The following is a 27,010-nucleotide window of genomic DNA, read 5'->3' as shown; positions in this document are numbered from 1 at the left end:
CGAGCTGTTAACCCTGAAATGGCATGAGGGATTTAAATTTTGGATTTTTTTCTCAACACAAATATTCCTCTGCAGCAGATTATTGGATGTTATCATCTGAAAACAAACCGTATGTCATAAACTCCCTCAGCCTTAGTCACTTTTTTGCGAATAGCACCCCCTAGTGTTTATAAAGGTGTATTACAATAATGGCAGCCCAGTAGGAACCATTACAATTATGAGGCAGTTAAGATAATATTGAAAATGTATGAATCAGTTAGAAAGGTAATGATATGAAGTTTCCTTTACCATCTCAATAATTATCTTCCTTTTCTGTATCTGCAGCCTACATTCCTACACCCATCTACTTTGGTGCAGTGATTGACACCACCTGTATGCTCTGGCAGCAGGACTGCGGCGTTCATGGCTCCTGCTGGGAGTATGATGTCACTTCCTTCCGCTTTGTGTACTTCGGTCTGGCAGCAAGTCTCAAGTTTGTGGGCTTCATCTTCATCTTCCTCACCTGGTACTCGATTAAATACAAGGAGGATCGCCTGGAGCGCTGGCAGCAGCATCTGCCCCCCCTGGGCACCATTAGCGAACTCATCTGCCATGCAGGAGGCCACAAAAGCCACACTCGCACACACTCTTGCCCCATTTTCACACCCCGTCCCGAACCCCCCGAGCAGCCCCCTCTCAATCGCGGACACTGCAGCCAGAGCTGCCCCGGAAACGCACTCAAAGCAATAACCTAACCCACCCGATCCTTGCAGGAAATGCGCGCTCACATTTGAAGACATGAGTCTTTGCTCCATCTGCCTCCATGTGCCTTCCTGTGAGGTGTCCTCCTCTAAACAAGACAGGACTAATGTACACCCATTTTTCTGCTCATCTCCCACCCAGCTTTTAGGGGCTTGCTGCATCCAAACAGAACATGTCATCAATGCAAACCCACAGCAAATACAAATCACATCAAATTAAAGGTGCACTCAGTAATTTTTTGTTTATGTTGCGCTGACATTGAGATGTAGATGCTAGGTTGTCAGTTACCAATGTCATTGTAGAAGGTTGTTTCTTCAACCACGGGCACTTTCATGTTTGAGGGGTTGATTTTTTAGTAAAATAAACAGATTTTTTTTTCGGATAACATGTTGCTTATTGTTAAATGAGGGTCACATTAAAACTGATTTGGAAACTGATTTTTTAGAAGGCCTTCATCATTTATACATGGCACTTTTAAACTCTATTATAAAAATAAAAATTATGACATGTTTAAAATTATGATAATCTAAACAAATAGTTAAATAAACAAAAGCCACTTCCGTATTTAGTGTGGGGAAATTATTTCAATCCTTTTTTTTTTTTATGACTGTCCCACAGCTGAAGTGCCATTTTCATCACCACACCAAAAATTTTGCCCCTAATATTTATTTATTTATTTTTTCAAAAGTTAGCGAGCTTGTTACCCAAGTTGACATAAGTGCCAGTGAAGACAATGGTCAAATTGGAATGTGAGACAAGTGATGTTTAAAGAAAAAAAAAAAAAGAAAAAAAAATCAAGGTAAATGTCACTTGTTAGCAGAGTATTTTTATTGCCCATTATTTCCAATCAAGCTGTAATTTTGACAAATTATGCAAAAAGTGTAAAAATATTATTTAGTTATGTGTATTTAGGATACATAAAATGTTAGCTATGAAATTAGCCTTAGCAAGATAAATGAGTCGACCATTTCATTTCAAATACGTTTCCATCACCGTCATATCCACCACAGAATTGTATGGAAATGACACTGTGGTGTGAATTCTCAGAAGAAAAAAAGTGACATAAATCTCTTGTGGTGCATGTACATACACTGCTGGACCATTTTTGTTAGACAAATAAAAAAAAATAGAGCGTGAGAAATGTTTTATCGAGACTTTACTTTCTAGAATCCCACAATACTAGATAGAAGTGCCCGCAGTTGAAGAAACATCCAGAAATGCATTATTCACAGTTAGCCATGATTAATTTATTCTGCGAGTGAAAGCATCCAATAATAGGGGATTTATAAAGCAAGTAAATGTGCACATGAATGTGCATCCAGCACCATAAGAATAAAGCAGCTTTTTGTCTAAGACTTATATGACTACAATCTTCAATTCATATGTGTGACATATTTTTCAGAAATACTTTTCATTTCTTTCTGAAATTTTCTGAAACAAATTACTGAGTGCACCTTTAATGTAAAGTACTTGCTGTAGTGGTGTTTAGAAGACATATTATGGTGCTAAAATTGTGTGTGGGGGGGGGTGGAGATACATTTTTTCTGTATTCAGTCTTGGATTTCAAGATAATATTATCAAAGATGTACCACAAGCACAAAAGGAAATCAGTACTATGCAAAACTGTATGACACTACGGCCTCCAGGATGCTTTCTACTGTATTATCTCCTTTCAAAACTGTATTCCCTACAGCAGAACAGCTTTCATGGTCTCTCCGAATATTGCTGCAAAATCTGTGAAACACATCTGCTCTTTTTACATAATCTTTCTGTCTATAGTGGTATTAATACCTCCTTCTGGCTAGTTAGTAGGAGTTGATCATTGTGCATGTGACTTGGGTGGTATTCAAGGGGCTGTACAGAACATTTTGTCTCTTATGGACTGATAATATGTTGCCTCAAACTGCCTCTGCTAACAGTGACGTGTGCTGGCTAACAGGCAAAAGCACTGAGTGGATCTTTGGAGAAAGTCGAGCCATCTGCAAATTCTTCATATTCATAATAATTATGTCTATCTGCATTGGTAATTGTTAGCAAAGTGAATTTTAGTGATTGACTCGCTCCTGTGTGTTTTGTAATGCTGAGTAAATGAAAAAAAGATCCTGTGTTCTGTGTAATAAGACGCTAGCATGTTTAGCAGACCTGTTGCTGTCTGTAGTTGGTCCAATATCAGGTCTTAAATGGACAGTTCATCCCAAAATCAAAATTCTGTCATCATTTACTCACCCTCATTTGGATGGAGTGACATGAGGTGAGTAAATGATGATAGAATTTTCATTTTTGGTTGAACTGTCCCTTTAAGAAGTGATTCAGTTCCAGATCAGTGACTCTGGAAGGTTGATCAGGATTCAGTCGACCCCTCAAGCTGCTGTTAGCATCCGCTAAATCTAAGTACCTGAGCATGTTTGAGCAGCTTTAGCGATAGCATTCTTAAAGCCACAGCAGAATCAGTTATTCTAAAACTTTGGTTTGAGAGTTATTGAAGTATATCAGCTGACTTTAATATCAGCAGTTAGCATGTGCTCGGGCTACTGTGCCACCCTTTGTGAAAACAGTGTGATCCACAAGCAGTGGCTCTTTCCTTATGCACTAACTATAATATAGTTCAACTTGTGCCTAAAATAGAAAACCTCAAAGTCTCAGTATCCCTGTGATAAGTTAATGAGTTGACTTAAAGGGATAGTTCACAAAAAAATTAAAATTCTGTCATCATTTACTCACCATTATGTTGTTGCAAACTCGACTTTATGACTGTCTTTTATGACTTGTATGACTTTTTCTCCCATTGAACTCATTAGGAGATGAATTTTAGGAACTGACATCCTCAGATGCCATTCACTTTAACTGCATTTTTTTTTTTTTTTTTTATTTAAACAATCTTTTTTTACCTAAGATCATCTTTTTTGTTCCACTGAAGAAAGTAAAGTCAAATGGGGTTGGATAACATGAGGGTGAGTAAAAGATGATGGAATTTTCATTTTGGGGGGAATTAACCCTTTAATGCAATTACTTTTGATCAATATACAGTATTGTACATATAACAAAGTCATTAACTATTTACTCTTATCCATCAGAGCTGCTTTGTTTTTGATTATTATTTGGTTAAGTTATGAAATAGTCTCCAGATCTAAACAGGAGTAACATGGTAATTAGATACTTAGTACTTAGCATGCAAACAACAAAGCCCAACATAATCAGTGACCAAAAATGCAGACCAAGCGTTATTATTTCCATCTTTTTTACATATCTCTGCATTAAGAGCCTCTGTTGGTTTTAAACTGAATGATTTTGTAAAATATACTGTATTGTGATCACAATCTCAAAACCACATCATGAGCACATACTTTTTTCTTCAAATCTCTAGAATTAGTTTATTGTCAAAGTGCTTTTTATAAAATATCATTGTTAAGTATTTAAAATGCTGACTCATTAGAATGAAAAGAAATTAAAATTTGGGGTGTAAGAATCAACCCCAGCTGTTGTTTGAATTTAAAATTGCTTTCTTTTCCATGTTTGTGAAGGATATGTACAGTGGTGAGAAAGTCTGTAAACTTTATAGAATTCTCAGTAGTTCCCCATTAGTTTGACCTACAGTACAATGTGAGCTGCTCAACGATTCATGCTTTTCTCCCATATATATATTAGACTTGCCTTGGTATAATTTTCACACCGGTGCGGTGTTCATGTTCATAACGACTAACACAGGTATTACCGCTGGTTGGACGCTAGGTGGTACTATGGGGTAATTTTCATTAAGCAGGTTTAGGGTTAAGCCTACACAATAAGGCAAGGCAGCTTGATTTCAAACTTTGAACTTTATTTTGTATTTATTTTAACTAAAAATTCAAATGAAACTGAAAAAAATGGTGCAATTAAAATTTTATTGTTCAACTTTTTGAAAGATGAAATTTCAACAGTTTATTATATAAAAAATAATCGTTGAATATTCTTGCTTTAGTGATTTTTTTTATTGAAAATTAAATTCATTTATTTAAAAAACGAAAGACTTAAACCAAAGTCATTTCTAAATTCAAACTGCACTTCAAACGAAACGAAATAGCAATTAAAATAATGAAGTGGACAGAAAAACAGAGTTAACCATCTTTCCATTTCCCATCAGGCAACTATCAGTCTATGACAACGGCGGAAAATTACTAAAACTTAAGATCTAAAAACAATTCTAAATGTAAACATAACAATTATAATGATTATAATAATCACTGAAATATAAATCATGGTTCGAGTTGAACGTGTTTTAGTATTATTTTATGATTTAATCACAGATGGATAGTCTATAGACAGGGTGAACCTGCAGAGTTGCGTTCATAACGAACTGTTCTCTGGAAATAAAGAGAACTGCAGTTTTTGTTTTTTGTTTTTAAGTAAGTGTGAGAACCTTTTACATACGTGTGTTCCACGAAACTGCCCGCCTCGAACAAACAGCGCGTCAGACATGCGCATAGACTGCTTTTCTGTCATTGTTCTTAAACATATAAAGTGTTTCTTCAAGCGCGTGTCTGTGTGTCTAACACCATTTCTTGTGTCATTCCGAATCCGACACGTCTTACAGTTACCCACCATGGAAATTATATTCACTACCTGCAATTGACCGTCTTTTGTCAGTGCGCATACTCTTCTGCCTGTGGGTCGCAAACTCTTCATCAGGCAACTATGATTTATTTAAGGTTATTTTATTCGTTAGGCTATTGTATTGATATTGGAAGTTCCATTCATAATGTTTCCACTGGTATAAAATGTTACACAGGTGTTGTCCCTTGTACCGAGTAAAACCGGTAACACCGTACACGGTGGAAACCCTAGTACATATATAAATCTATAAACAAACAATCATTTCTGACATTGAAATGTTTAAAGGTGCACTCAGTAATTTTTGTCTTTGTGTCATCTTGGACTTACACTGACACCTAGCGTCTTGGATGCAGCATCATTTAAAATCAATAGTTTTCGGTTTCAGATGCCATTGTAGAAATGTAGTATTCACAGTCAGCCATGATTACTTTAATCAATAAGTGAAAGTGTCAAATAACAGGACGGTTACTGAGATTAAGCAAATAGTATTCAGCTGGTCATGTGATCATAACATGGCAGCCCCCATGTGTGCACCCTCTCCATGAAGAATAAAACAGCTTTTATAAGGTTACTGATATCCATGTAACTTATTTTATAAGGTCATGATTTCCTACATATATTGCGAAATTACAATTCATGTAAAACTTTTTTAATGAGGAAAAAAATTACTGAGTGCAATGTTCAGACTGCAACCAAATTGAAATGCATTAGTTTGTCCTCTAGGGGGCAGTCAATGCAAGGTACAGGTAATATTTGCTTGAAGTTGATTCTGAATTGCCACTACTTACAAAATTAAGCATTCTAATAATGAGTGCTGGAGCAGTGTGTTCTGTATGTATTTGATTAATAAGATCGTCTTTATCTGCGCCTATAACCCTACTTTATCCATTACTATTAAATTATCAGCTCACATATGAAGTCAAATTAATGTTTTGGGGGTCGCTACTTTTACTTTCAACAGGGCTGATTCCAGAGTGTGATCAGTTTGTGTAGCTATCTTCAGTTCTATCAGTGCTCATGGGATCAAGTGTGAGGAACGAAATGTACTGGACATTTACTTTAATTCTGTCTTGGCTCTATTTTATTGACATGTATTTATTGAAATAAAGAACTTAGAGAGAAGCGGCAATGGAGACGTCAAGCGCTTGATTCTCATCAACAGGCACATGCACCGTTTGTGAACAGTTTTGTTTACAGATTCCTTAAAAACGTAATGTCATTAAAAAAATTATTTTTTTTTTCTTTCATTCTTTTGACTCATATCTGTTGAGATGCTCAAGTGACATTAAAATCAATTTTCATTCTTTTGGTGTTTTAGGAAGGCGTCCTCTAGCTTTTTGTTTTTTTTTTTATGAAAAAAAAAAAAAAAAGCATTAGTTTGTTTTGAAAATGCTTCCCCATTGTTACATGCAAATGGAGTCCACCCTATACATACATCAAGTCATTACCAATTTTTTTTTTTTTTTTTTTTTTTTTTTTTTTTTTTTACAATTTGAAGCAGGCGTTTAATTGGGTTTTTATATGTGAGTAACCATATAATATAGGATAACATTACGTCATAGAGAAAATAAAGGATACTCTTCCATTATAAAGTGAATGAAATACAGCCCTCTACATTGCGACGAAATCACTAGCCACTGGGGAGTAAATATTAACATTTCTCTTGCCAGTGACCCTTACTGAATAAAAAGCAGGTGATTAGGAAGCTGGATGCAGCCTCGTCTTTTCTTGTGTGCTGTCATTGCTGTGTATTATGATCGCACAGAAAAACGCGTTTGTGTCTCATTCAGTTGAACTCCGAGCATGAAACCCCAACGCTGACGTCACCCGGCAGCCCTCTTGAGAGCGCGTGAAGATGAACCGCTTCCGTCTACAGAGGCTCGCGCTACACTCCCGCGAAAATATAAACAAGATATAAACGTATTAATTTAATAGTGAACGCAAAGCGCTCCACTTTAATTTAACGACCGTATTATGGCAAATGTCCGTTGTCACTGTTAATGTCACGCAGTGACTATCTAGGCTACTCTATTTCTGTGGACTATTTCTTTGGGCTCGTGAGTTAATCGGAGAGCCTTAAAATAGTGTGTGAGTATTTATACAGAAATATTTTACTATTGCATAATATAATATAATATAATATAATATAATAGCTATACAGGTTGGCTGGGTTACAAAAAAAAAAAAAAAAAAACAGGTTGAAAAAGTAAAATGGACCAAGACTAAATCTGACAAATAAGAGAGATGTATTTTAGTCATTTAGAAATATTTTGATAATTGAAATGTTATATTAATTATTTTAAAATGTATACTTTTATATTTTATATTTAATAGTCATTCATACGTTTTTGAAGCCTGAAAAGGAAATCATGTACCCTTATTTTATTATATAACCCAAGCAAAATTTATATAAATGACTTGTGTGCATGAAGCACACATAGTGACAGTTTGTATGATAATTAATCGTCATATTCGTGAAAGACCTAAAACAGGCAATTAATCGTCATAATCGCAATTGTTTGTTTGACAATTAATTGTCAGCCAAATGTCATAATCGTGACAGTCCTAATTTTCATTATTAGGTTCCAACCTTGTGAATTTCTGGTTAAAAATGTGTATGAAATTTCAAACAGTGACAACAGCTTGTATCATTATCAAAAATGCAATTTTATGACATCATAAAAATTGATAGAATGTGAAATCTGTACATTTTTAAAAAGCTAAAATGTGATTAAAATTATAAGGTGAAATAAAAAAATAAAATGTACAATATACTAAATTGCGTGAAGTTATATATATGAAGAGGCCCCCTTTTTTCGGTTTAATTAATATCTTTTTCAGTTGCATTATGCTTAAAGTCTGGCAAGTAAAAAACAAAAATGCACTAGCCAATGGCGATACTTTCTCCAACATGACCATAGAGCAGGGGTCCGCAACCTATGGCACGCGTGTCAGCATTGGCATGCAGAGGGGTAATCACTGGCACACCAGCGACTGCAAGAGAGGAGTAGACTATTTTATTTATATAAATTCCGCACCAGCATTCCAATCTACATCTTTATGTAATCCTTCCTCATGATCATGCAGCGTGTTTTCATGAGCTGAATGGGAGGCTAAATAAAAAGTTAAAATGTGTCGAGACTGCAATATACCCAACAGACTGGTGCAGCGCGTGCAATTTGCGCATCACGAGCCGGCAGCGCTTCAAGTTCAGTTAATCGCGAGTAAATGCGCCTGCTTCTCTTCGGTCAGGCTGTGCGGATGACAGCCTACATTCAGTGTTTCATTTGTTTCTTTTTGTTTTAAGAACAACACGTGATGTAATAAGGAAAACACCAGGATATAGCATACAGGTACACCCTCCTTAAACCATAGTCACACACAAAATTACATTAAACGATTAAAAGAGAAAACATAAACCCACATTGTGGGGTTCAAAAGTTTATTCAAAATATAAATTAAACCTAGAAATAAAGTAATAGGATTTTGCAGGTGCGATTCACTGAAAAGAGCGAAATAGCTGATCGGCTTGTGATGCGTGAATGGCCTGCACGTGCAACTTGAATTCTGTTTAGCCTCCCATTCAGCAGATGAAAACGTGCTGCTTGATCATGAGGAAGAATTACATCAAGATGTAGATTGGAATACAGGTGCAAAAAACTTCATATAACTGAAATAGCCTGCTCCTCACTCGCTGTTGCTTGCGTGCTAGTGTTTACATGGTTACAATGAAATATATTAAATATTTATGATTTCACACAATTTCGTAATCAGTAATCAAATAAGCAAATTTGTGACATTAACTGTGTTAACTCATTCTCTACAAAAGGACGTTTTCTTTCATTAAAGCACTTAAGATGCTCTGTGAAAATTCACATGCAGGATCATGATTATATCATAATTATCGGGTTTTGCACAAAATTTTCATTCAAACTGTTAGTTTGATAATATAATTTGTAATTAAAACGATTAAATTAGAAAAATGCAAAATAGAAACATTTCCACAAGTGGACTCCTACTTTGAAAAATCGCATACATGTTTTTTGTTTGTTTGTTTTTATCTTGATTAGCAAATTTCAAACTTTAACTTTATCCTATACATGCACAAACACACAAAATAAGGCAAACAATGAGAGATTTAAGAAAGAGCTGGACTTTTATTTTGAAGGGACAAACTATTGTCAAATGACTTGAATGAAATGAACAGCTTGAAATGGTTTAGCGTGAAAATATATAATATAATAACTGCTTGGATTTGTCTTTAGTTTAAGCAGAAAATATATACAACAAAAAGTCAGAAGTAAGAAATACTTTGAAAAGCATTGTAGATCAAAACATACATCAATCATGACTAATAAATACCAATAATTTCCATTTCATTGTGATGAGGTGACATATCTTCACAATGGAATAAGATGGACTTGAATGAATGAAGCCGTGCCCACTTTGCCATGGAAATGAATCCTAACCAGTTAAGAACATCACATGAAGGCAAAAAAAAAAAAAAAAAGCAAATACATTTCTTCTTTCTAAACGCATGTAGTACTGAGACAAATGTATTAACTGGTCATGCAAATACTCCTTACAGGTAAAACAAGGCTGCGCCAACAGCTGATGCGTGGATGGTCAGATATGTACATTGTCTCCGACTCAGTTCCTCTAAGCTCATACAGAAACATACAACCCTTAACTGTCTTCATTTTGAAGTGGACATTGGGCAAAACGAATTTTCTTTGCATAATGTGATACGTTGCATAATATATGCAGGATTTATCCACAGAACATTTCTGAAACTACTAATTTATACCCACCATTTATGTTGACAGTTGTGTCTGCCCAACCATTTTGAGTACAATCAAATTTAACTTGGTATATTCGTTTAGGTAGTTATATTACAGGCATCCAAAATAGGATATTTCTGTGTCTGCATTTTTACTATGCACATACCTGGCCAGAATGACCATTTCAAGAATAGATTTGGCTACGGTATATTAATATATTACAAAGTTTTTTTTTTATATATTTGAAGAACATTGTGGATTTCATTTTTTAATAAAATAATTTGTCAGTGATACAGATTAGAATTTCTCAAATCTACATAGTTACAAAATGTTAATTATTATCGTAGGCAACATCTCAGTCGGTCACGTAACAGACCCATAATTCTGATTTAACCAATAGGTAGATTATACAGCATCAGCTATAAAAAAAAATCTTATTCATTAGACTGGAAACCATGGCTCCTCGTGTTAACAGGCACAAAGTAAACTTTTCTTCTTTCTTTTTTCCTTTAAATACACCATTCTTTTTATTGCCCAGCAATGAAAACATTAATTCTCACTTAAATGCTAACTGTGAAATAATTTAACCAAAGTGTTACTTCATAGCAATAGAATAGATTATTAAATACTTTGCTGTGGGTGCCCCTTCCTCCACAGCTTCAAATGAAACATTATTAAAGGACAAATATATGTGCTTCAAACAGGTTAATAATGTATTTAAGGTGGGAAATATGAACAGAGATCCCAAAAATGCTGAAATAAGCTGCATTATTTCCACTTCTCCAGAGCACAGTGTGGCTCAGATATATTCAGCTGGCATTCGGAGATGAACAAAAAATAAATAACTCCGTAAGAATAAATAAAAAGCAATTAGAAATAATGGTCAATAAGTATCACAGTTATATTATGCTTTTACATAATGAATATGATTTACAACTGAGATATATGTGGTGTATAATAAATTAAAGAAAAATGCTTTCACCTTCCACCAAAAATGGCTTAAAAACAATCTTTAACTCAGAGACAATAGGGTGAACGCAAAGCTGACCCATCTGTTCTATGATTTGTTAATTTTTTTATTACTGATAAAGTGCTAACTGAGGAGCCTCTGGGGGATTTGTGTACCATTAAAAATCCCAAGGAGCCGTTTTGTGGAACAGGAGTCTTCCTCTAGCTTTGCAATAAAAGTACAGACCACCCTTCATCTTAAGTCCAAAATCGACAGAGACAGTAGCCCCCTCAAAAATGGGGTCATTTAAAATGCTGTTTGTGTTTTTCGTGAAAATTCTCAGAAAAAAGCCCAATAAGATCTATAACAGCGATGGTCAAAATGCATTAGTTTCAAAAGCTAGAAAAAGTCCCTGAGATACATAATCAGTATTATTTCAAGACTCCTATCTGTGCCCCTTTTGAATTCATTTAAATAACCTTAACAATAATAATAATGGGAAATGATGATAATACCACCAATGTAGGTGAGAAATTCTTCACCTTCCTGGCCATATGTACAAATATTCCAAAATCAGTCTGCCAGACCTTTTTTGAACTGAAATGTTAGCTGCCACTGGGATGGCATGAATAATAATGTTAATAAAGACTGTTATAACTTAATGCTTTGCTAGCATCTTTAAGGCAGATAATGCAAATATTGATAGCCTTGGATGGAGGGCCGTTTTTGTCTCCATTCATAAAGTAAAGAAAAATGGCATTCATTTAAAAATCACCAAATTGTTCTATATAGTGATCATACAACATTAGACCTTTACAGACTCCATCACTGAGAGCTTCATTGCATCCTCAAGCATCTGATTGTCCGTGAAAGTAGCCGGGGGTTCTGGGACAGAATCTGACAAGCCAATCAGAGACTCCAGGAGACAGGTGCCTGGGTCGGCAACTTGAGGAAGGCTGGGGTAACTAGGCAACTGGAACTGAAAAAAGTTGTCCACATGCTCATACTCCTTGAGGGAGTTGTAGAGCGAGCTTGGTCCCAGACAAGGGAAGCCATCAAAGAACTCAAGGTCCGATTCTGAGGAGAGACTCAGGTCCATATAACTAGCTGAGTGATCGATGGAGGGCGAGGGAGTGTGGGGTACAGATCCACTGTGGAATAGAGCGTTTCCTTGATTAGCGTTCTCGTCTAATAGCTCAGACATGGCTGTGCTACTTATGTCCGTGTAAGAGTCTGTTTGCGATGTGCCAAGCTTACTGTCGCTGGGAGAAACATCTGCTGTGCTAAAGATTCCGTACCCCATAGATGACAACTCACTCTTTTTTTGCTGATGGTTGCAGTTATCATTGCAACCATCATTGCCTCTGCTCTTAACAGAACAGTCCTCATTGTCTGTGTCGCTAAAGCTTAAAATTCTTGTGAGTCCGTTTTCGTCAACATCTAGCGACGATTGCTCGCACTGAGAGCTTTCGACGACTTCAGAGTCCTCGCTCTGGCCTGAAGAACTGGATGAATCCGTCATGTCACTGCTACAGCTGTTCTCTCCTGCAGCAACTAGCTCCGAGTTAAAGTGAAAGGCAGGACTTTCTGGCACTGTGCTGCCCTCTGCTGGATGGACTGTGCAATCTGGCTGTTTTTCGGAAGCTGTCTCATTTTCTGTCGTGTGCTCCCCCAGACGTTTCTCTAGCTCTAGCTTCATGATGGTGTGGATGTAGTGCGTCTGAACTCGGCTAGAGTTGAACTCGATACGGCCCTCCGTGTTCCCACAACTGTCTTTAGTGCAGCCACATGGGAAGGATGAGTGGTCCATCTGTAAAGCCAATAATCACATTACTTAAGCGTATTCAGTAAGCGATACTAGTAAATATTACCCATAAACTCAGTGGAGATTAGATGTTTAGAGGCTGAAGGAAAGTCTACTGGGACTGAAGTCCTACCTGACACTTGATCCCAGCCAAACTGCAGCTGCAACTTTCTGGCTCGCAGAAGCCCTGGCAGTCACATCCGCAGTCCTCCCTTGACAAACGCAGTTCATGCAGTTGCCGCTTCTCCTCTTTATCGATCTTCTTCACGCCAGCTGCTTTGAGGATGGTGTGCCTTTTTTTAGAAGGATGGGGATGCAGAAAGGAACCATTATCCAAGTTTACACCACTAATGTTGATTTCGTCCTCAGGGATGTCATCGATTGTCAATCTGTCAGCCTCTTCAGACACTTGGGTACCATTTTTGGTAAGCTGCAATGGCAAAATAATTTACGTGGTTAGGATTTTATACTGCTAATTTTTTTATTTAATGTTTAAAAAGATAAAAGGTAAACAGTGGATGAGACTAACATACTGCTAACATCTTTTGTGTTCCACAGAAAAAAAGAAATTCATACCAGTTTAAAACAACATGAGTAAATGATGACAAAATGTTCATTTTTGAGAGAGATATCCCTTTAAAAACAGCTTGACAATTTATTTAGTTAAAGTTAAACTCAAAAATACCTTCAGCTTGAGAGCTTCCAGTTTCTCTTCCCTCATTCTGTTCTTAAGTTTCTCTGTCCGTAGGTGGCGCTGTTCTACAGCAAACTCAGCCAAAGTGTAGCAGCGCTTGGCACTGTGCCTCTGCACCATGCCCAGGGTGCAACCTCCCCGACTGGGCACGCTGGTGAAGCCCTGGCAGCGAGGGAAGAAGAAAACCGTAACCTGGTCAAACTGCACGTTGCCTCGCCGTGTGCGCTTGGCCTTCTTCAGGATGGAGGTGGCTGAGGGGAGAAAAAAAAAAAGAAAAAAAAAAGAGGATAAATATGAGACATGTCTCATAACAAGGTTCTTGTCTGGTTAAGTTGGTGGACTTGGAATCCTCTAAGGGAAAACATTAGGTCACTAGATGGCAGGCCACACACAGCAAATCACAAGATGGTTGAGCCCTGAAGTAAATGCCAAAGGTAGATTCATACAGTCAGTTACTGACATACTACAAAAACACAAAGTACATGATTTCACCAATAAACATCAGAACAGATGTGCAAAAATCCCAGATAACAGTTTTCTGTACAATCCAGCCATATGTGAAGACAACTGCATTCCTCTTCGCTCTCGTGTCTGACAATCCACCCAGGAATTTCCCTTTGGCGCTGAAGTGTGCAGAGGGAGTAAAGCTTCCAAAATCACAACCCAGCGGCTGATCTGGAGGTTTGAGGTTTCTGGAGGTGGTAAAGGGCCTTAAAATTGAAGTTACTTTTTATATACCCCATCTTTCTTTAAGACAGGCTACGCAAACGTCCTCACCACCCCTGCAAATAGTTCCTACAACCAGACAAGACCAACAGTCACCCAATGAATCAGTCTCTGTCAGCGGTCAAAGCATCCCTCATCTAAAAAGGGAATTTTTTTGCACACAAGAAAACCATATGGGGAAACCACATGTGGGAACAAGCTATGGAGTATGTCCATTATCTTTATTGTAAACTCCATTTCCTCTCTGCAGGAATACTTCATGTCGAATTGTTAACCTCTGTGTGAGAGAGGAGCAGTTCTCCCCCGGGGCCACCAGCTCACCGATTGTTATCTGGAGTGAACAGAAGGGAATGGATCTCACTGTCCCCACAGCTGGTTTACATTAGACTTGCAATCTGGTGGGAACCCAATCATGCACATTTTCCCTATCTTCTAGAAGCCTGTGCAAATATGTTTTGCGCTTGTCTAACAGGACTTTTGGAAGAAAAAAAAAAAAGATTTAACAGACAAACCTAAAAGTACATTGAATAATGTCTGAGATGGTCCCACTTGATTTATGTGCAGAGCCACCTCAGAAATACAAGGCATGTTATTGTTTGAAGAACAGATCAGCTCTATACATTGTCCTCAAGTTAATTTGCATTGGCACTGGAGATGCTTATGAACTAGAGTGAACAAGCACAGACATTTCTCAGCTATGAAATCTGTTTTTGGCCAAAGTCACAAATGTTCTCCACTGGATGACTTTCCAAGTCGAATGTGCTTGGATTGAACTACTCTATGGACATTAATCAGGCTACATACAATATTTAATGCAACTTGAATAAATGTGAGGCTATGAAGGATAGACGTAGAGTCTGTTTAATAAATTATACTGTTGTTTACATTTGTCCCGATCATTTAGTCATTGAATACAAAATTTAAAAAAATTCCAGTTAGCAAAAAAAAAAAAAAAAAATCCAGAATAAAATGGGTTGAAAAAAATTACATGTGACCTTAGGACCAATAGAGCACTTTCAGTTGAACGGACTGTTCTGAAACTGACTGAAATATGGCATCTACCCTCTACCACTTTCTGTTTCATAAACACGACCAGACAGCCGTATCATTTCCCTTCCTCGCCTTTCTCCTCCACGCCTCTCTCAGCACCTGTGCTGGGTTCATGCCAGTGCTCAGACAAAGCTCTGTGTTCATTCACCCTCCATCACATGGCATTCTCGCTGACATCCTGCCCTGTCATCCTGGGAAACTGAACTGTTTGCCTTCCTGACCCAACACACCTTATACTGCAGGCCACCTTCAACTTCCTGGATGGACATCCAGTACTGTGGTCAGGTAATGCACTCTACATCAAAACATCCTGTGTGTGTAATACGTTTCATCCAGAACCCTGATTCTCAGTGATGTTTTATCGAGTAAGACACACAGTGGCTTGCACCGAGATAAGCCATGCAGAATTATGCATGTTGCAGCTAGTATGTAGAGCTGTGTTATGGGCTGTTATCAGTTGTTTGGGGGAAACTCACTGTTAAAGGATGTTGCTGGGGAGCTGGGGTTGCTGGGGGTTGAATCTAGGGTGTCCGAGTAGCAGCTCTCCCCATCTGAGTCCCACTCGGAGTAGGCAGAGGAGGAGAGAGAGGAGGGGGAGGACGAAGAGTAGCATGGGTCCTCCTCCACCTCCTCGTACTTCCTCTTGAGAACCCCGCTCATGCCGCTAGCGTTGGTGGTCTGTGGAACACAAGCAAAGACGGAAAAGGATTATTTAAAAGCATTTGCATACTAAGCCAAGCCATTAAAATATGTTTTCTATTACAACAAATATGGCCATTAACATTATTAAAAGAGACAACCCCCTGAAATTTAATTGTAAAGGCTGTACAATGCAAACATATTCATACATACAATCTGACCTTGGGTGATGGCTAATTTGTTTGGCTATGGAAATTATTTTGTCTACACTGCAAGCAATGCTTAGACAATATCGGTCCATGTGGATGTAGTGAGAAATTCTCTTCACCCTTATAGCAACAAAATGTCCAGTGATTTTTTTTTTTTAATACAGGCTATGAACATTTCTCTCCAAACAACTGGCTGACCACACTTCATGCTGCCTCTGAGCTAAGAGTAAAACAAGAATCAATCACATCCCTCTGTCAACAATTACAGGACCCTTCACCCACTTCGACAAATACATTGATTAGGAGGGGGACTGAATACATACACATTAGCGAGGGGGGAATTAGGGTTACCCCACTCGAAGAATATACACATTCCTGCTCCGATAGTGTGAAATTACACTTTTCACAGCTGCTAAATGCATTTTACGAGACTCTTTAGTGAATGTGTGTACAGCTTGGCACAGTGAACATGTTTGTTATGTAAGCCCAGAATGCATTTGTAACTGCTCCTGTGGAGAGGTAGCTTATTGGGCAATAAAAGCAATCAATCCTTTGGCAGGAAGAGTCTAGCCAGCGCCCACCCACTTTTTAAGGGTCAGATCTAGTGCAACACAGGCGTTTTCACAAAACTATAATTTGATACTGGCGGCTGTGGACTCATTTATTTCTCTGCCCTGAGATAAACCCTGTCAGCTAGTTCACCTCAGGCTCTGCCTTGTGCTGCACTCTACAGCTCAGGCACATTCGTGCTGAAACAGGCAGAATGGAAGGAAGGAAGGAAGAGGTGTGATTTAAAGATAATAGGAGTTTTGAAACTGAACTTCATTAAAAGGTGTGACAGCTATTCATAGAAGTTTAAAACAACTTTTGCATTTGACCCCAAATGCAGACAGTGCTACCATTTGGGGTCAAGTCCCCCCCCCCGATGTCTGCTTGCATGTGATAATGAACAGTATATATGTATTGCAAAATGAGGCTTGTTCTCACCCACACAGTGACTTCTGGGAAAAAAATAAAGTGACAGACAGTCGTGACTGGCAGATTATACAACTCACAATCTTCGTCTATGGTGTGTCATCCGTCATAAATGACACCAATTCATCCCTCCAATAAAGTGACTAACATAATATGACTCACAATACAAGTCTGTTATTTGTCTAATATTCAAGCCTTGGAGCTTAATTTTACTCTTTCACAGTGCACTTAAAGTACCTTAATAAAATGATGGCAAGACCACAATATTCCAGAAACATGCAGTAAAATAAAGCAAACAATTATATAATGGATACATTAAACATACAAATTCAGTTCAAAATGACTTCCCTAATTCATTGACTTTGAGTGCACAAAAGACTCCCTTTCCAATAGGTTTCTATGTTTACATGCACACAGACTGAGAAAAAGTTCCTCATGTGCATTTCACACATTAGTGCTGCCATCGTAAATGTGCCAGACATCGACAGTGCGTCTGTGCCATCTGCACATTCAGCCACGTCTCCTCCACTGCCAAATGTCGCTGCCAAAAAGCATGAGGTGAGTCTTATATGCGTCTAAACCTGACAATAACTTCAAAGGACCATCCACTGGTGGCTGTATATGTCACCAATCTTATCTGCTCATGCAACACCAGCCCAAAGACCTTGCAAACAATAACTGAACTCTTTTCTACAAGCCAAAGTCTTTTAACAGAAGTTATGCAATAGTTTTTGCCATAATCGGATGTGCTGCTGACAGGGGTTTAAAAAAGACAGGGCAAACAGCTGACTTGTCTGAAAATGGCACTACAGGCTAAGGACATAATCTATTTTTACAGTGAAGACTAGTATGTCCAGATCTGTCCACATCTGCATGCAAACAGCCAGCGCAGAGAAAGCAAACCCTTACATGCTTCATCTTGCTCGAAAACAAGTGACTTTCTGCACAGACAAGCCCATGAGCGTCTGCAGGTCTTATGAATGGAGTCTTTTCATAATTGCCTAATTGTATAAAAAGAGATAGAGAGATACTGTATGAATTATATGAGAGGAAAGTTGATTGCCACCACACACATGAAGAAAGCAAAAAGCAGAGGAATTCATCCTCATCTACTCATTTGACTAGGAAATTGGCTTTTGACTTTTCCCAACGTGACATTTCGAGAAACACAAGAGAGCACCTGCACACAGCATCTGGTGCTTGTCTAGTCCCGGTTCTTGTAACAGGCATCCCTAAAACACTGATTGCTGGGAGCACACAATGGTTTACCTTACATTTTCCCATTATTCAGAAAAGAAGAAAAAAAAAAAAACCCCACAAAAAACAGAGGATTCCCTGAGGACGGCATGCATGTTTACCATGCAGAAGAGTTGTAATGAAGGACTTTGGACAGTAGGGAGAGGGGAAGGACAGCTCGAGAGAGATGGAGATAGAGGGGGAGAGAGCAGGACCTCGGTGTTAGAAGTGGGTCATTGTCTCTTGACTGCAGCCTACCTGACACATTGATTTGTTAATCTTGCTTAACGGGCAGAAACAATGACAACGAGCTGATCCCAGGAAGAAGAGGGGTATATAAGGGGGATGGGGCGCTCAATTGGAGGTCAATCTGGAGCTTGTCCTATTGCACTCAAACACCAACAACGTCAAGAAAAAAAAATACCGGTAAAACAAATGGGGTTTTTCCACTGCACGGTATGGCTCTGCTCGCTTTTGGGGGGTTTTCCACTGTGGATAGTACCAGGTACATTTTTTTTTTTAGTGCCACCTCAGTCGAGGTTCCAAGCGAGCCGAGCCGATACTAAATGTGACGTCAAAACCCTGCAGATCACTGATTGGTCAGAGAGAATATTCACTACCAGCATCACTGGATTTGCGACACGGGACATCAACCCGCTAGTTTTAAAGTTAGCAACAGCGATAGCAGTATCATTTGTTTACGCGACTTTCAAATTGTAAAAAAATGGCTTTGCGCAAAACCACGCCGTGGTCAATAAACGAGGTGCAGACGTTCCTCTCATTAGTAGCCGAGGAGAGGATCCAACGAGAGCTGGATGGGGCGACGCGAAATGAAAAAGTCTCTCAAGAAGTGTCTCAGCAGCTGTTGGCCACATACGGCTACCACCGGACCTACCAACAGTGTAGGGAAAAGTAAATTAAAAAAACTGAAGTGACTACAGAACCATCAAGGACCACAACAGCCAGAGTGGTTCAAACAGAAGAAAGTGGAAGTGGTTCGACCAAATGGACGCTATGGCAATAGACCGGCGAGCAATGGGAGGGAGAGTGCCCCTGGCCACGGTGTTGTTGGAGTCCACGATGGAGGATGGTACGTTTTGTTACGTTAACTATATATTCTGCTTGAAAGCTTCACTTTATTTAGCTGACCAGCTACTGGAAAGCTTGCTTCTAAAACAACCAGGTCAATTTAACTGTTACACTTGTGTAAAATCACCATGCAACAACTGCTTTATGCAGCACAATGAGCTAGTAGCTAACAGCTAGCGGTCATGCTATTGTTTATGGTCAGTAATGTTCTTGAATTGTTGTTGCTAGTTTGTGTCGCAGTAATTCGTGCAATACAAGCAAATTGTACAAACTTTCAGATGTGTTTGTGTTGCGTTTAAGATGATGTCACGGCAGCAGAGGCGATGCAACTATGACGATCAGCCTATAATCCCACCCACGTTGAGGCTGCACTAAACTGCAGTGGAAAGCAAGCTCAGAAAAGTAAATCGAGCAGAGTCGAGTCGAACCGTAACATGCAGTGGAAAAGTGCCAAAAGAGTGGAATGTCTACAAGGGCTTGGTATTGATACAGATTCACCAATTCGATTCCGATTCACAAGCTCTCGATTAGATTCCGATTTTGATTCGATATCAATTAATATGGGTACATTTTAGTTATTTTTGCTTATATGTGAAATAAATCTCCCAGCTAATGCTGTTAATTATACAGGGGACCTTCTAACTAGGTATAATATGAAAATATGAATTTAACAAATTATATTTTATTTGTTTTTCATCATTTGTCACATTTTAACTTTTTAAAAATGAACAAATTCAATGTATTTAATCAATAAATATGATATTATATTGCATATATATTTTTTTACATGGTTATTGTTTAATTTGTACTATTAACAGGTGTTTACATTGATTTGTTGAACACGTGCTTAAAACCGGTACTGTCTCTTTAAGGAAATCCAGCATTTCTGTAAACAGCATAGTTAAATTAGCACGTTAACGAGAGAGACTGTAATGGCTTTATCTCATCGGTGCTATGCCTAATAATAATTGTTTATTGTTTGTTGTTTATGATAAACAACTGTCTGTAAAGAACAGAAAGGGTATTAAAAAGAGACATTATTCATTGTGTGGATCTCGTCTTTGGACACCTTTTACTCTCAACACGCAGTGAAAGGATCTCGTATCACTGCTGAATACTTCACCACTATACAACATAATTCATTCACTGGTGAGTGAAATCTAAACATTTACCAGGCAGTTGCCAAACGTATCAATTTTTAGTGCCATAGCACAAAATTTGATTGCAAATGCGAATGATATCCTCTCATTGTAGCAGAGGATTGCGCATAGAGTAAAAGATCGATCTTGGGATTTAAGGATCAATAAAGACCGTTCAAATGAAGATCACAATGCATCGGGAAATCGATATTTTTAGCCACCCCTACTGTCTACCACTAAATCTGCCACAGAGTAGATCTGGATTTGCTGTCCAGAGTGAAAGAGGTGACAGACAAAGTCAAAGTATCCCATACGCTTGGACGGGGCTGAGAAGGTGAGATGTTTGCACTGGCTCATAAATTATGCAGTGCTGCCATTCCAATAAAGGCACTGCCCTGATGAGGTATTCTCAATGCTGTTGTCACTAAGGCAGGCAAATACAAATCTTGTGCAGAGGGAAAGCAAGAGCATCCTTGAAAGCAGCAGACTGCTAAAACTGATCTTTAACCTCTGTCAGCACAGTGCTGATGCTCAATATAGCATGTAAGTATTATTATTCATTGATAGTTGTTTTATTTTTTATTTTTTTTAACTCACCAGCTCTCATGTTCCTAGTTCTGAAGAGCATAACACCAGCCTGTCTGAACTGCTAGCCTGCACCAAACACACAGGCAAGAGAGTGTTATTATAGTTTTGTATTTTTAATTTCATATTTACTTCTATTTTATATTCAATTTGTCTTAATTTAATTTATAGTTTTCTTTTTCTCAATGATGAGAATTTTCATTTCAGTGTCAACTATCCCTTTATCTTTTTGAGGTTTTAAATTGATGAAGTATTTTAGTTTAGTTTCAGATTTCTCCAATAATTCTCCAATAATTTAGTTAACAAAAATGATTTGTTAGTTTTCGTTTTCGTTAACTATAATAACACTGATGCAAGAGATTTTACTTTGCCGCTCCAGCTCACAGCTTAGCACATCCACACAAGATAATTTAGCAAGCTGCATGTACCTCACCTAAACCGACTGAACCCGGGGAGGAAAATACTCAAAGTGTGGCTCTGAAATATCTATCCCAGGCTGATCTTAAAAGGGATCACTGCTGTATTGGCTTAAGGTGTACTGAAAGGTGCAAGATAATCAAATCCAGATAACACAGAGGTGAACAGCTGCCAAAATTCCACCAGCATCTAGACAAGATGCCCGCTGCTAAGGCCATTGAAACTGCTGTCAGGGGGAGAAGAAAGTGTTGTGTTGATCATTAGACGCTGGGTGTTTACCTATGCCAGAGACATTCTGTTCCTGAACCTCAACCCATGCAGAGTACACATTCATCCAAATAAGTACGCACACTGATGTGGGAGGGTAGTCGGCAAGAACTTTAAACAAATAAATAATATGATGTTTCCAGGCCACAGGAATTCTCCTTTGGCACAGTGACACATTCTGTAAGAGGAAAATGGTTTGCTCTATTCCAGATGTGTCTGTGTACTCCAAACCACTATTCCCCAAAAGAAACCACCTCAGATAGGCATATCCATAAAAACACCTGATAGAGCATATAATATATATAACACACAAAGATTAACATTATAATGGTAGAGATGAAGATTTCTCTCACAGGACTTTGAATAATAGCTATATGGTCCTCTTGACCTCCTAACTGACACACTGATTTGTTAACTGTTAAATCACAATGCACATTTCCAAACCTGTTAATTTACATTTTTAGCATGTAAAGGAGTATGGACAACACTAGAAAGACAGAACAGAAGATGACAAAGATTTATAAACAAACTATGAATAGACAGTACAAGACCGATCAACTTCTGACAAAGGGATAGTTCATCCATATATGAAAATTCTCATCATTTACTCACCCTCATGCCATCCCAGATCTATCTTTCTTCTGCTGATCACAAACCAAGGATTGATCGTAAAAAAGGACTAAAATATTAATCTGTTTCTCACCCACACCTATCATAATGCTTCAGAAGACATGGATTTAACCACTGGAGTCTTATGGATTACTTTTATGCTGCCTTTATATGCTTTTTGGAGCTTCAAAATTTTGGTCCCCATTCACTTGCATTGTATGGACCTACATAGAGATATTCTTCAAAAAAAAATCTTCGTTTGTGATCAGCAGAAGAAAGATCAATATTAAAGTCAGTTTTTATTATAAATTTGCATTCTTCGTGCATATCGCCAAAAACAAAAGTAAAATGTGAAAGTGAAAATGGAGAGAGCAAAGGGCTTAAATACTGATCTGTTTCTCACCCACACTTATCATAACGCTTCTGAAGATATGGATTTAACCACTGGAGTCTTATGGATTACTTTTATGCTGCCTTTATATGCTTTTTGGAGCTTCAAAATTTTGGTCCCCATTCACTTGCATTGTATGGACCTACATAGAGATATTCTTCAAAAAAAATCTTCGTTTGTGATCAGCAGAAGAAAGATCAATATTAAAGTCAGTTTTTATTATAAATTTGCATTCTTCGTGCATATCGCCAAAAACAAAAGTAAAATGTGTAAGTGAAAATGGAGAGAGCAAAGGGCTTAAATACTGATCTGTTTCTCACCCACACCTATCATAACGCTTCTGAAGATATGGATTTAACCACTGGAGTCTTATGGATTACTTTAATGCTGCCTTTGTGTGCTTTTGGAGCTTCAACATTTTGGACCTACATAGCTGAGATATTCTTCTAAAAATCTTCATCTGTGTTCAGCAGAAGAAAGTCATGCACAACAGGGATGGCATGAGGGTGAGTAAATGATGAGAATTTTTGGGTAAACTATCCATTTAAAGACTATTACATTACTCACAAGAGAGACATAAGACTACGGCAAGTGATTAAAAAGCTTAGACGTTTTGAACCAACTGCTCCTCACGTTTTAAGTCAACGAGTGGAAAGTATGACAGACCAGGAAAATACCTAAACTAGAAGAGATATTTCCATCACTCACGGAACAATTTGCATCAATATCCGAAATGCAAACTTCCAGAATGAAGCTTCCTTGAGAAGTCACTGGCTTGCTCAGTTTGCTCTAACTTAATGGTGTCAGAACAAATACTAGCTGTCTTTACCATTGCTTAGAGACTCCCAAGGGGAGAGTGCGTATGTGTGTTTAGAGTGGGGGAGCGCAGGGGTCAGCTAATGTCTGGGGCACTCGCTGGTACCTCAGAAGCTGGGAGGAATGCTAGAGAGTGACAAAACAGATGGGTAGCCTCCGTTTTGCTGTTTTAGAGACATCAGGGACCCCACCTCCCCAATCCCATTGCATAAAAGCCACACACTGAACTACCCCCAAATAGGAACACCCAGTCTTTGGGGGGGGGGGGGGGGGGCCTTAAAAAACATATGCCATGTTGTGTGATGTATAAAATGCAGACAACATCTCACAAATCAAAGGCACGTCTGGTTTAGATGAGACACATGAAGACGGAAGGAAACTGCCTAGACATCCACACCAGATGTACTCATGCCACTTAAATCTGACTAATAAGAAAGGCTGTCCACCATAATACACGTGCAAGTTTGCACCTCCTCAACCCAGAAGTAAATAAAACAGGCACGTTTGTGTTTTATGGGTGCTGTTTGATAAGTTTAACGTCATTAACCTAATCCAAAAAACAACACTGCTCCTTACACAGGCTACACTTTTTATTTCAAGGTACATTTATGTATTGCGACCGGTGAACCACCGTGAGTGACAGACACAATTTAAAAAAACAAAGACTTCATTAACTCAATTTATTTTAAGAAAAAGAAAAAAAAAGTTAATTGACATTTATCACGGTGCTGTGTATAAACAAAGAATCAGCGACGCGATGTTCATTCCCACAAACAATCCGAGTGAGGAAGCACGAGAGACAGCAGAATACCATTGAACTGACTGCAAGGAATCTGCAAACGCGCGCGACAACATTGAACGTGTTCAAATAACTCTTCTACCACACAGACCCAAATACAAGAACAAAACCACGATAATAAGTAGGCTACTGTTTTCGTAATATACCAGGACATCTGATCTAAAGTTCACAGATGAACGCAATAACTTTCCATCTCAGACATTCAGTCGGTTTATAAACAGGGATTATATTACCTTATTCAAGAACGCCTTAAACATCGCTGTCGTACTTCCAAAAACAGAAAAAAACAAAGTATCATCCCATGAATATGTAATCAACGACCAACTTTGACAAAACAGTGTGAAATGAGAACATTAGATTACATTATCACTCAATTATTCCAATCACGCCGTGCACAACGTGTTAGTGGTTGTAGCCTCCCTCTCTAGTGATGACCTGATCATCCTCCCTCGTGACTGACTGATGTCAATCACAGCAATAATCAAATGATCAAGAGGGGTCTGGCTGTAGCCTCACATGCACTCTCAGCCCCCGATGACATCATTGAAAAGTGCACATGAGTGCAGGTCTGCAGGCAGACTCTATTGAAATTATACGGTGTGGCACCTTAAGGAGTCGCTCTCGCTTCAGAAGACACACCAGCACTATAAACGTGAACGAGGAATTCACTCACACACACACACACACACACACATCCAAACCAGCCTCTACAGCTTATCGGAGACATATAAGGTCCACTATGCTGGAATTCTGCCAATGGATCCGGCTCTGAACCGCCAACAGCTGTTTAAACGAATATATATATATATATATATATATATATATATATATATATATATAAAAATGTATATAAAGCCCAGCGACACAAACTCAATAACCACAGACATATAAAATCTTGAATGAGCCAAGTTTACATATAATCTGAACACACGCGTCTCCATTGTCATACAAAAATACAAACATAAGCCATTTTATTTTTAAGAAAATTAATTTTAAAAAACAGAGCCGAGTTTATTACATAAAATCATATGTATAAGCTAGATGTGTATTAATTACACTGAAACGCAAAAGCGAGACAATAGCGAATAATGTAAACTTTAATAGTATGTTACGGCAACCCACAACACTGTCCTTTAACTTCACTACTTAACATGGTTACACAACATGTTTTTTATCTGTTTATAGTGACGAGAGAGACGAACATTCAAACTATTTGGCTGGACTCCAGCACCGAGGTTTGGCCATTAGACAAATTACAAGTGTAACGTTAAACAGCGCGGACCTCCGCTACTCACCGAATATGTATCCGATCAGCATTAGTAATATATCACGATGTAGTAAAGGATGAACCGATAATAATCCAAGTGATACGATTGCGTTTTTATCCGTATAGAGATCTCGTTCTGTTTGTATGCCTATTGTGCGCTCGGCTTACAGCAGCTGAAGCTGTTCCTCTTGTCTGAAGCAGACGGCTGAGCAGCGCTGCCTTTTCGTCAGTGGAAAACTCCCTCCTGGCGTGTGACGCAGGCTGTGACACAGAGGGAGAGACTGCCCACGCGCCGCTTCCTGCCTTCCGCGCGGAGCGACACTCTTCCTGGCTCGTGAGTATACTGACAGAAAATCAATATATAGTATCATTATAGAGTATGGACCGGAACACAATTATCACGGATTATGTGAAAAATAAATCTTTCATGACCCTTAAACATTTATTGTTGTAACCATAGTTACCACCATAATACTACAGTACCGTTAATGTTACTACTATAAAATCATATTACATTAATATGGCATGTCCTACGAGCTTTCAGAATGTTCCTGCTATTTTGTTTTTCTTTTCTTTTTTATGACGGTGGTCCCTAATACATACTTTAACAGACCTTTTTCATCCATTTTAACAGAATATTCCGGTTTCAATACAAGATAAGCTCAATCGACAGCATTTGTGACAATGTTGATAACCAAAAAAATAATAATAATATTTGGCTCGTCCCTCCTTTAAAAAAAAATGCAAAAATCGAGCTTACAGTGAGACACAATGGAAGTGAATGGGGCCAATTTTTGGAGGGTTTAAAGGCAGAAATGTGAATTTTATAATTTTATAAAAGCACTTACATTAATTCTTCTGTTAAAACTAGTGTATTATTTCAGCTGAAAAGTTTTCACAATTATTTTAGGGTTTAAGGGTTTGTTGACATTACATTGCCATGGCAACAAAGTTGTAAAATTTGTTATAACTTTACACAGAAAAGGTTGGTAAGCAATTCTATTGCACTAAAATCATGTTAACACGCATACTGTTTATGACTTGTGGCTGTACTTTTGAAACTGTGAGTATCTGATCATTTATAGATTGGCCCCCATCGACTTCTATTGTAAGTGCCTCACTGTAACCCAGAGTTTTTGCCTTTTTTTTTTTTTTTTTTTTTTTTTTTTTAATAAAAGGGACAAGTCAAAATAAGTTTTTGTGGTTATCATTATTATGCCACAAAAGCTGTCGATTG

At 38.2% G+C, this 27,010-nt stretch overlaps 2 protein-coding genes across 3 annotated transcripts in view; one reads left to right on the top strand and one right to left on the bottom strand.

Moving 5' to 3' along the window:
* Nucleotides 1-6,452, top strand: part of LOC127432059 (solute carrier organic anion transporter family member 5A1-like) — an 80,759-nt gene extending 74,307 nt beyond the window's left edge. For both annotated transcript variants that reach the window (XM_051682849.1, XM_051682848.1), the window contains exon 10: nucleotides 325-6,452. In XM_051682849.1, the coding sequence (XP_051538809.1) occupies nucleotides 325-734 (410 nt within the window). In that variant the 3' untranslated portion in view covers nucleotides 735-6,452. The remainder of the gene's footprint in view (nucleotides 1-324) is intronic.
* Nucleotides 6,453-9,468: 3,016 nt separating this feature from the next.
* Nucleotides 9,469-25,965, bottom strand: LOC127432063 (cysteine/serine-rich nuclear protein 1-like). The gene is made up of 5 exons (XM_051682854.1): nucleotides 25,802-25,965; nucleotides 15,812-16,013; nucleotides 13,551-13,810; nucleotides 12,999-13,295; nucleotides 9,469-12,871 (listed from the first exon to the last, which is right to left on the bottom strand). Exons 2-5 carry the CDS (start codon nucleotides 15,993-15,995, stop codon nucleotides 11,867-11,869), a joined length of 1,746 nt encoding a protein of 581 aa, XP_051538814.1. The 5' UTR covers nucleotides 15,996-16,013; nucleotides 25,802-25,965; the 3' UTR covers nucleotides 9,469-11,866.
* Nucleotides 25,966-27,010: the final 1,045 nt, after the last annotated feature.

This window comes from Myxocyprinus asiaticus, chromosome 41 (genome assembly GCF_019703515.2).
Source record: "Myxocyprinus asiaticus isolate MX2 ecotype Aquarium Trade chromosome 41, UBuf_Myxa_2, whole genome shotgun sequence".
Classification (NCBI taxonomy): domain Eukaryota; kingdom Metazoa; phylum Chordata; class Actinopteri; order Cypriniformes; family Catostomidae; genus Myxocyprinus; species Myxocyprinus asiaticus.
Note: the sequence above shows the minus strand (reverse complement) of the source record. Positions and strands in the feature narration are given on the sequence as shown.